The sequence below is a fragment of the Polyergus mexicanus genome, unplaced genomic scaffold (assembly GCF_030449975.1).
Source record: "Polyergus mexicanus isolate NDT 795.1 unplaced genomic scaffold, iyPolMexi1.0 SCAF_21, whole genome shotgun sequence".
Lineage (NCBI taxonomy): Eukaryota > Metazoa > Arthropoda > Insecta > Hymenoptera > Formicidae > Polyergus > Polyergus mexicanus.
In genome coordinates, this window is record NW_027223341.1 from 3,818,989 (window position 1) to 3,830,972 (window position 11,984).

At 41.1% G+C, this 11,984-nt stretch overlaps 1 protein-coding gene across 1 annotated transcript; it reads left to right on the forward strand.

Moving 5' to 3' along the window:
* The first annotated feature begins 4,093 nt into the window (after positions 1-4,093).
* LOC138942197 (uncharacterized) lies at positions 4,094-7,461 on the forward strand. Its single transcript, XM_070312240.1, is given in 2 exon segments — positions 4,094-4,815; positions 4,935-7,461. Coding segments are annotated over 2 exon segments (3,249 nt in total).
* The last annotated feature ends 4,523 nt before the right edge of the window (positions 7,462-11,984 follow it).

The following is an 11,984-nucleotide window of genomic DNA, read 5'->3' on the forward strand; positions in this document are numbered from 1 at the left end:
GTTTCGGTCTCGAGACTCTTATTTTGAATCAAGATGTGCGCGTGATACTTAAATGTAAAAAAAATATTAATTCCTGATTTCAGCTTATTTTTATCGCTGTTAACTAATGTATATTAATATTGTAGTTTTATTATTATACATATGCGCGCGCGTATGTGTGTGTGTATATTTATTTATTTAAATTAATATAAATGTAGCTCGAAGAAGCATATTATGTCACGCTGTTATACGCAACGAGAAGTCTGCATGCCGCGTAACGCGTCGCTTCGTAATTGCCAATTTGCTTGAGAACGTAGCTACTGCATTGGCCGTTATGACGGTATGACGCTGAAACCAGTGAGAAAGACCAGTCTCACCTTAACCCGGGCCATTGGTTATCTGTCTATTCATCTGTGATGTGAGCAGATTGGCAGCAGAAACCACGCAGAGCCTGCGCACAATCTGACGGCAGATTGACAGCAGAAATCGAGCAATTTCTAGACATTTATATAAAATGGTACATTTAAATGGATTTAAACATTTAAAGGGTCTCGAGTCCAAGTAGCAAAATGACAGTAAATTTTGGTCACAAAATAACCAATTAGAGTTAATCCTAAAGTTAGGTCTCATAAAATTCAAAAATGACGTCAATAGTTGATATGTCACATTCACGGGATGTCATTTTCTGACGTTTGTATTAATAACATAAATTTATAATATTAATAATATGTATTAATGTAAGACATATATGAAAATTTGAATAATTAATTTATGAAATTAAATCAAAATTAAAATATTTTATTTATATGGAAGTTAATTTCTATTTTATATCTTAAATAGATATAATAACGAACGATTTTCACTTATTTGGATAATTTCTTTCCAAATAAGTGAAAATCGGATATTTATCTGTCTGATTTTCTAAAAATCAGTTCAATATCTGAATTCCCGGTACGGGAGTTGTACCAGAAATTAAATTGATAGAAATAATTACGATGTTATTAGCCGCATTTTGCAGGCATTATATATACGCTCGTAACAAGAACTTGAATATGGATATAGAAAGTGAATAGTGCGCCGCATGGCTGTAAGCGAATAAACTATACTATTTCAATAAATTATATGAATGCTAAAAGCTGCAAATTCTGTTTGATTTCTACTGCCGATTTGCCATCAGATTGCGCGCGCGCGCAGATCTTGCTCGATTTCTGCCGACAACCTGATGTCAAGTCATGTTAGCAGATCCTGCTCGATTTCTGCTACCAATCTGCCGTCAGATTGCGCGCGCGCAGATCCTGCTCGATTTCTGCTATCAATTTGACATCAAATTGCGTTGTGCAGATCCTGCTCAGTTTCTGCTGGCTATCTGCTATAATAATTCTATGCAAATCCTGCTCGGTTTCTGCTACTGATCTGCTGTCAAATTATGTCAGCAGGTTTTGTAACATTTCTGCTGACATTCTGCTATCATTATCTGATATAACAGACTTTGTATACAATCTGGAATCTTTCTGCTGACAAAAATTTGTAGCAGACGTTTGGCAAAATCTGTTCGAACAGACTTGGCTATCTGGGTATTAATGTCCTATAAATGTCCAGTAGATAACCCCTGAATGTCCGTAGGAGATATGTGCCCTGTCCATTATATTGGATGTCTTTTGGATTTCCAGAGGATATATACATGTGCAATTAATTGTTAACATTAATTTCGTTTAATATTAATAATTGAATTTGATGCGCACATTTTCATATATCCAAAATTATTATTTATTTAATATTTTATGAGAAATGTTACTGTTCGCAACATTCCAAAAACTTTACAAACAATAGTATTCAACCGCTAGTTCGTTTGTTTACCGCTATGCGATACGCGAACTCGTATTTGAGATTTGGTCATGAGAATTATATAAAGCTTGCAAAAGGCTGACAGGAAACATTATTACACAACTCAAACCCGGGAGCCAAACCTAAAATATTTATGTACAGCACGAAAGCCTCAAATATTAAAGAACGGTGAACTATTTTTAATAGATTTTTAATATTGGCAGTAAATAACAAAACATAATTTTAATTTATATTTAAATTTTAAAATTTGCTCCTTGAAACATACGAAAAATATCCCTAACATATCCTATAAAAATCCTTAGGATGTTCCACAGGATCTCCCTGGATTCTCCAGAGGTTAATATACGACTATCATTTACTCTTCCTCAGGACATCCAGAGAAGATCTGAGGATTACAATGGGATATTCTGAGGATATCCTACATATATGTCCTGGATGCCCTTTGGACGTCCTAAGGACATCTTTGTGCTGTCCGGGTTTATGTCCGATCGGGTCTGTGTCCTATCGGGCCTATATCCGATCGGGCCTGTGTCCGATTGGGTCTGTGTCCGATCGGGAAATATTGTCGTGTCCAATCAGTAATGTGCGCAATCGAGACTCACTCAGGATAATTAGGTTGCTTTCGAGCCCACATAGTTCCATGAGTGCGAGAGAGAAGTCCGTGAGAGAGAAAAGGACGGAGATATGCCTAGAAAGAGATAGAGAGATATCAGAGAGAAGTTGTGGCGGCCGACGGGGGAAATGGGGGGGTACGTAGGGTGAGACGGGAAGCGTGGCCGGGGGGAAAAGCGGGGCGAGAGGAGAGGGGGGTCGGGGGCGCAGCGGGTACGAGTCGACGAGATCGCCCGGGAGATAGCGCTCGGGTCGATCGGGGGGTAGCGGTTCCTCCCCGACTCTACCTTGACGCGACTTGTTCTTTAGGGACGCGCGCCGCTTCTAGCGCGCGATTCGCGAGCAGACGCCGGGCGTCCGGCGTCGAGGAAGACGGGAGATCGTCGGAGGTCGGAGGGCAGTCGAGCGGAGAGAGGAGCGTTCCTTGTCGCTCTCCTCTTTTCGCGGCGCGCGTTAGCGGCGATACGAGCGCGCTTATCGCGTTTCGGGGCGAGTTTTTTTCCGTTTTCCGGCGACGACGCGCGTCCGGTGGCGTGACGCGTCCGAGAGCGAGTATCCGGCTCCGTTAATTGGGGCGCGTCCTCGCTATTCTTCCCGTTATAAAAGGACGCCACGGTGGTCTCGAGGTATTAGTACATTCGAGAATATTCGCGGCGCGATGAAGCGCGCGCCGAACGCTTTAACGAGATTAGCCGGAAGAGCGGTGAATATTCGAATCGGAAGTATCGAGGATATACGGAATTTGGAGATACCAAATTGTTTGAAGAAGGAACTGCGCGAATGTTACATAGAGGACTGTTTGTACTGTAGAAAAAAGATCGGCTTCGCGGAAGAGTTCGTGCGAGAGGCGAGCGAGACGCGATTCGACGAACCCTTCGCGAACGTCGGAGCCGACGGCTATTTGCTTTATCGCAATTAGAAACGGCAATACGGAGTTCCGAAATTTTCGTGGGAGGTGAATCACGTCGTGCATTGCTTTTTTAAGTTCGGTTGCCGATTCGAGAACGAAATTTATTTCGAGGAGGACGAGAGATATTGCGCGTATTGCGCGCGTAGCTCGAGTTTCGTGAGAAGCGTATCGACGCACGTGAAAAAAACGGTGTATAGCGAGATAGTGCCCATTTGCGATCTCATCGACGAAGTTTTCGACGTGTCGAATAATTGGTGCGGTGGCTGCGCGACGAGAGCTTTGTTCTACATTGAGAATTACGACGAGGAAGAGACGTGGTTTATCTGTAAAAAATCTTGGCGTTCGTTAAACGACGAGTGACGAATCGAGAAACGATGGAGGCGCGCGATCTTCTCGATAGCGCGCGGAACGTCGCGACGGAGGACGCGTATCGCACGTGGGCGCGACGAGCGTCTCGAGTCTCTGCGGGAGAGGTGTCGAGGCGAGCGCCGGGGGAGATCGACCGGAACGATCAATTCTCTTATCGCTCGAATCATTCGATTGACGGGCGCGAGAGACGATCTGCGTCGACGTTTCGAACGCGTGAGAGGCGGCGTAGAAAGATGCAAGGGATTCTCGTGGTCCGAGATCGAGACGGCTTTCTCTAGACGCGTTTTAACCAGCGCGGTTATTAATTTCGATTATATCGAACCTCTGCGATTTCTCGAGGACGCTAGAGATACCGTGCTCGATCGAATACGCTATGTTATGGATAGATATAACAGTGTCAAGATCAATACCGCGTTCATCGGCGAGTTCGTCTCGGGTGACAAGATCGATGTTAAGACTATCGCCACGAAGAATTATCCGCATCTACCTCTTTCCGATCTGCGAGAGTGGTACGGGAAGCGAGTGGTCGACGCTACTCTAGCCTCGTTGGAGGAATTTCAGGAGCGCGATAGCGGATGGACATTATCGCGAATACTCAATTTAACGGTGAATGTGAACAGGTACAATCCTATGCGCGTCGGATGTCACGTCGAGATACCGCGAGAAATTATGTTGAAGAAAGCGGTGGTTAATGTGCGATCTACGGATAACGCGTGTTTCGCGTGGGCGGTAGTCGCCGCTCTGTATCCAGTCGAGAAACATACGGAGAGAAGCTCGCGGTATCTTCACTACTCGACGGTGTTGAATCTGGAGGGCATTGAGTTTCTTATAAGTTTGAACAGAATTACTAGATTCGAGCGTATTAACAGCATATCTATCAACGTGTACACCGTTCAGGATAAGAAGGATGGGAAAAGCGGCTGCCGCGTCGGTCCTCTGCGTCTCACTGGCGATAAAAAAGACAGATACGTTAATCTGCTGTATCTGGACGATACGACGCAATGAGATAACGCGGCGCATTTCGCATGGATCAAGAATCTGTCGCGACTCGTCGGCTCGCAACTGAGCGGTAGGCAACATAAATCGCATATATGCGATCGGTGAGTACAAATTAAAAGAATTGTCGCGCGATGTCGATAATGTACGCGATTTAAAAATGTGCGTTATGTCGCAGATGCATGCATTATTTTTGAACGAGCGATAAGTTATCGGCTCACAGCCGATATGGACTGCGAAAGGATGAACGAGTGTGCTATAGTCCTCCTACCAAAGACGACAAATGGTTAGAGTTTCGCAACTACGGTAGAAAGGAGCGGCTTCCGTTCGTGGTGTACGCCGATCTCGAATGCGCGCTGGAGAAGAAAGAGAAGAGGAGAACGTCGAACACATGTATCGTTCAGCATCACAAAGTCTATAGCGCCGGATATTATGCGCGATACGCACTCGACGACGTTAGCTCGACTTACAGAGCTTATCGCGGCGAGGATTGCGTATCGTGGTTCGTTAAAGAACTGCACGATCTAGCGCTTCGCGCGAAGACTATTCTCGATACCGATGCGCCTATGACGGATCTTACACCGGACGAGTGGGAGAGATTTATAGGCGTGACGCACAGCGATAGCATATGTGAGAGACCGTTCGAATCGGAAAACACTCGCGTACGCGATCACTGTCATCTGACCGGACGGTACAGAAGTCCAGCGCATTCGAATTGTAATTTAAATTATAAAGATATTTACGTAATTCCCGTATTCTTTCACAATTTATCGGGCTACGACGCGCACTTTATCATTAAAGATGTAGCTAACGCTTTTCCTGGCAGCGTGGAAGTATTGCCGATAACGAAAGAAACGTACATCTCTTTCACGAAGAACGTCGAGGATGCGTGGGACGAGGGATGGTTCGGGAGACGCTTGAAATTGCGCTTCGTGGATTCTTTCAAGTTTCTAAGCGCGAGTCTCGAAAAATTGGCGTCGTATCTCGACAAGAGCGAGTTGAGGATCGCGCGTTCGGAATTTTCCGATCTTAGCGACGCCGATTTCGAGCTTCTCGCGCGAAAGGGTGTATTTCCGTACGAGTATGTCGACGATGTAGATAAATTGCTGGAGACTCGTCTACCGCCGCGCGAGGCTTTCCACAGTTCGTTAACCGGTGACGCGATATCCGAGAGCGATTACGCGCGCGCGATAAGAGTCTGGGAGCGGTTTCGCGTCGAGACGTTGGGCGACTATAGCGATTTGTATTTAAAGACCGACGTTCTTCTATTGGCCGATGTCTTCGAAAATTTTCGCGACGCGTGTATGAGAAGTTATAATTTAGATCCCGCGTACTATTACACGTTACCAGGATACACGTGGGACGCTATGTTAAAGTATATGGATGTGCAATTCGAGTTGTTAACCGACATCGATATGGCGATGTTCGTGGAACGCGGAATACGCGGCGGGCTAAGTCAATGTTCCAACAGATACGCGCGCGGTAATAACAAGTATTTACAGTCGTACGATCCCTCGGAACCATCGTTGTATCTCATGTACTTCGATATAAATAATTTGTATGGATGGGCGATGTGTCAATCGTTGCCTTACAAAGATTTTCAATGGGTCGATGACGTTACGAGCATTGACTTAATGTCCGTGATACCAAACTCGCCTATCGGTTACATTCTAGAGGTCGACCTTGCGTATCCGTTCGACCTTCACGACTCTCACGCTGACTTGCCGTTCTGCCCGACGAGTGATAAGCCGCCCGGAAAACGAGACGAGGAACTTTTCGCCACGCTGTACGATAAAAGCCGTTATGTGACGTATTATCGCAATCTGCAGCAATGCGTTCGACACGGATTACGCATTACGAGGATACACAGAATATTGCGATTCGCGCAATCTCCATGGCTGCGCGGATACATCGAACTGAACACGCGACTACGAATTAACGCGAAAAACGAGTTCGAGAAAAATCTGTACAAATTGATGAATAACGCCGTGTTCGGCAAAACTATGGAGAACGTGCGCAATCATTCGAATGTCCGACTCGTGACTCGATGGGACGGGCGATATGGCGCGGAGGCGATGATCGCGAAGCCGAACTTTCACAGTAGAAGCATCTTCGCGGAGGATCTCGTAGCCGTGGAATTGCGCAAACTTGAGGTTAAGTTCAACAAACCGATCTACGTGGGTATGTGTATTCTCGACGTATCCAAGATTCGTTTGTACGAATTTCATTACGAGTACATGCTACCATTGTATCGAGATAAGTGTAGGATAATGTACACCGACACGGATAGCCTCATTTATCCCGTCGAGTGCGAGGACGTGTACGAGGATATGAAGCGCGATATCGACAGATTCGATACGAGCGATTACGCGACGGACAGTATGCCTCTCGCTAATAAGAAAATACCTGGTGCGATGAAGGATGAGAACGCTGGCGCGATTATGACTGAATTCGTCGGGCTCAGAGTGAAGATGTACGCGCTGCAAGTCGACGGTAGAAGCGATACGAAAAGGATCAAGGGCATTAAGAGCGGCGTCGTCGCGAGAACGATAACGTTCGACGATTACGCGCGCTGTGTTCGACGAGGGATCGAGATGAAGCGCGAGCAGTTTTGTATAAGATCCAAGTTACACGAGATGTATACAGTGTCGGAGTTGAAGGTCGCGCTCAGTCCGCACGATGACAAGCGATACGCGATATCGGGAATTACGGATACTTTACCGCGGGGGCATTATAAAATACCGCTGTAAGTAGCGAGAAAAACGTATATCGAGAATGTAATAAATATTATTTACGTTTAATAAATACTATTCACGTTTAATAAAATACTCCGAGAGCGCGATAGAAGAGAATAACGAGCGCGTGTTTCGCGAGGATCGAACTCGCGAGCGCTTCGTAATTTTGCGAAACGCGCGTTCGCTATTCTATCTACGACGCTCTCGGAGACGTTTCTTAAAACATTCAAACTTTAGTAGTTTATTGTTAGTATAAACATATTTTATAAATAATATAGGTTATTTTATAAATATTATAACATATTTTATAAATAATATAACATTTTATATATTCAGCATAGTATTGCCATCGCATTTTCGATATAATATATTTCGCGTACTTCGCGGTCGCGCCGAAGATAGTACGAGAAGGATCGAAATGTGTTTTTAACCCAGATTTTCGAAAGTTTCTAGATCGAAGGAAAGTATATTTCGATCTAAAATGTTAGGGTGAGAAACATCGGTTAACATTCTACGAATTATCGCGTCGAAAATGGTTCGAGAAGGACTGAAGCACATGTTTTTAACACAAAAAGAAAAGATTATATATTTTGATTTGAACTTTTTGGGTGAGAAAACGTTGGTTAATATTCTACGAATTATCGCGAAGAGACGCGCTTCTAAATTTCAGATCAAAGTATACAAGTTTTACATCACAGGCTTGTATTCTTTGACTTGGAATTTCGAGACTCGAAACATCGGTAGACGTTCTACGAATCGTCTTGAAGAACGCGCGTTTTGCGCGAATAATATAATTTGTTTTTATAAATAATATAATTTGTATATCCGAAAATGTAATAAATATTCGCGTTTAATATAGTTTACTTCAGTGCTCGGATTTAGTTGCACATTTTGGGCCGAAATCGGAGGCGCCGCCTATCGTTGCCGTTGCCCCGACAACCGTTCGAGGCTCGACGGCCGAGCCGCCGAAATCGCACGTGCAACGCTATGTCTCAGGAGTGTCCCTATATGAAAAATATGCTGGAATCGTACCTTCCGCCAAATTATCATTAAAATTTGCTTTACTTGATAATTTTTATAAATTTTTATTATTAATATATTATATATGCAATCTATTATACACATATGTTATAATAATATATTTTAGATATATATACATATATATACATATATATATATACATATATATATATATATATATATATATATATATATATTGTTGAATAAAGTACCAAAGGAGTCTCTGGTTTCGGGGGGTGTCGGGAAGAACGCTTAGAGTCCACGCACACGTACGTTGGTCCGAGCCGCACCTCGCGAATATTCACACTTACACTCAATTCGATGATTGTCTGCCGGTTGATAATGTCCTTTCGTTCACTGAGATTCTTGAGAACACCGTGAGATTGATTTCTTTATCCGATCCGAATAGCAACCAAATTCCGAAAGCTTTGTCGATTTTTCCAAAGACAGCATGCGCTATGAAAGACCGTTACTCGAGGAATGATCGAGGATCACCGGAAGGGTCGATATCGACGCAGGAGCGCGGAAAAGCTCCTGAGAGCTTGATTATGATTGGCTGATAGCGTGGTGCGATGCTGATTGGATTGATAAGACCGGCATCGGGATTGGGTTGAGGTCGCGTATGAGAGAGAAAAGGAAGAGAGAAAGACCACTAAAGAAAAGGACTAAAGTGAGTAAGATGATGGTGATGAGATTGCGCAAAAGTCGCGATATTTTCTGAACATATATATATATATATATATAATAATTATAATTTTGATAATAGCTTTTCACATCAACTATGAGGTACTATTGTCGATGCGTTTTTTTTTAAAGTGGTTTCCCCAGTAGGCCTATTCTACTAAAAAATAATGAAGATAATGAAATATGTGACTTGGCAGAAAAGCAATATTTTATATGGTAAGATATTATATAAAAATAAAAGAAGCAGAAAAAAAACCAATTTGTTTCGAAATTTTAATTTGATATTCTAGATCGTTTGCACGATTCTACTAAGGATGATATATCCACAGAGATTGTAGAAGAACTAATTCGCATCAGCGAGGATAATGATGTATCGCTCAAAGAAGAACGTTTTTCTGTTTTAATAAATTTCATTTTCGAGAAAGAGCATTCACATAAATATGTAGATCCAAACATAGAGACAATTCGAAGACCGAAATTTGTAAGACGTGGATAACACGATGCATCTAAAATTTTGAAGAATTCGACCCCCTTTTCTAATCGTGCCTTCAGAGGAAGATCACATTGCAAATCGCAAAGTTCTGCCTGAAATTCTGGGCTTTGTTCCTCGATTTGCACAGTGAGAGGATTCTCGAAAAGTATTAAATCTTTTCGTAGCGTTTCGAAATCTTTGAAACATGAATCAAATTGATTAATTAGAGAATCAATTATATTAATTTGTTTTTTAAAATTACAATTTGTGCCATGTTCTTCAAAGAGAATTTGGCAAGAGGGAAAAAAGTGAAGAATATTATTTTCTAATTGATTTTTAAATAATTGCAATTTTCTGCGAAAAAAATCGACATGACTAACTAATTGTGAAATGATTTGACCGATCTTTTGTAGCTTTAAATTCAAAGTATTTAAATGGTTTGTCATGTCAGTTATTAGAGCAAGCTCGCAAAGTGAGTCTAAATCTTCGAAAAAAAATTTAAATTCCTCATATTTTGTAGAAACGTTCTCTTGCAAGAAAAGGAAGATCTCTTTTCTTATTGCAAAGAACTTTTCCAAACATTTTCCTGCACTGAGCCACCGAACTTCACAATACAGAGGCATCTGTATAAGTTGCGTTATGTTCCTCGAGAAAGAGTAGAAACTTTCGATGAGAAAGAAATTTGTGACCGCTTTTAATTATATTAATAATTTTCGTGACAGTTTGCATTGCGGTGCATAGTTTCACAATCTTCCCACATAACGCTTCTTGATGAATAATACAATGAATAACAGGAATCTTCAAATCTCGCTGCTTTAATTGACCGAAGAATCCATTTGTCGAACCTATCATTGCTCTTGCACCATCAGTTACGATAGCTGAACATTTTGAAAAATCTATGTTAAATTTATGAAGAGTATCGTTAACAGCTTTGAAGATATCAATACTCTTTGTTGTATTATGTAATGGGACAAAGTCTAAGAGCTCCTCGACATATGAAAAATCGTTTTGCACGATTCGAGCAAAAATACTCAATTGATTCACATGCCGATTATCGATGCTCTCATCGAGACATAATGAGAAAAAAGAGCAAGATTCTAATAAAGTTTTTAATTTTTTTTCTAAAGAAGAAGCAATATCATTTATTCGAGATTTTATTGTTTTGTCACTTAAAGGAATGCTAGCAGCTTCTTCAAGAGTTAACGAATTTCCAAATGACTCTACTGCTGCGATGAGGCATTCCTTTACAAATTTTCCTTTACAAAATGACTTGGAATTTTTCGCGATGAGATTTGAAATCGCATATGACGCTGTAAGAGCTTTTCCCGAAGATGTAGGATTATCGATACGAGAACTACAACTCTTTTGATAAACTAATTTAAATTTGTCCTTGCCCACATATTTCGAATACTCATTTAAATGTTTATTTTTATAATGTCTGTGAAGAACAAATTTTTTCACAAGAGAGGGTTGATAACCACACAGAAGACAGGTGATTTTATTATAAATAAATGCGAAAAACATTTCCTCCCATACCTTATCAAAAGCTTGATTGTATCTTTGCTCTCTATCCATTCTTATGATAATCCAGTAACAGTAAGCCGTAGGATTATCACACGATGCATTATTACTATTACGTAAAATACTACTTTTTATTTTAATAATATAGATCTTTAAAACTGTGCAATCTCACACGAGGCTTTAAACGCGCACGTTTCATTGGTAAAATATCATTGAAAAACAACAGAGGAAATAAAACAAACGATCGTTGACAATTATTTGTCAATTTTTTTTCGAAGATTTAGATTCACTTTGCGAGCTTGCTCTAATAACTGACATGACAAACCATTTAAATACTTTGAATTTAAAGCTACAAAAGATCGGTCAAATCATTTCACAATTAGTTAGTCATGTCGATTCTTTTCGCAGAAAATTGCAATTATTTAAGAATCAATAAGAAAATAATATTCTTTACTTTGTTCCCTCTTGCCAAATTCTCTTTGAAGAACATGACACAAATTGTAATTTTAAAAAACAAATTAATATAATTGATTCCCTAATTAATCAATTTGATTCACGTTTCAAAGATTTCGAAACGCTACGAAAAGATTTAATACTTTTCGAAAATCCTCTCACTGTGCAAATCGAGGAACAAAGCCCAGAATTTCAGGCAGAACTTCGCGATTTGCAATGTGATCTTTCTCTGAAGGCACGATTAGAAAAGGGGGTCGAATTCTTCAAAATTTTAGATGCATCGTGTTATCCACGTCTTACAAATTTCGGTCTTCGAATTGTCTCTATGTTTGAGTCTACATATTTATGTGAATGCTCTTTCTTGAAAATGAAATTTATTAAAACAGAA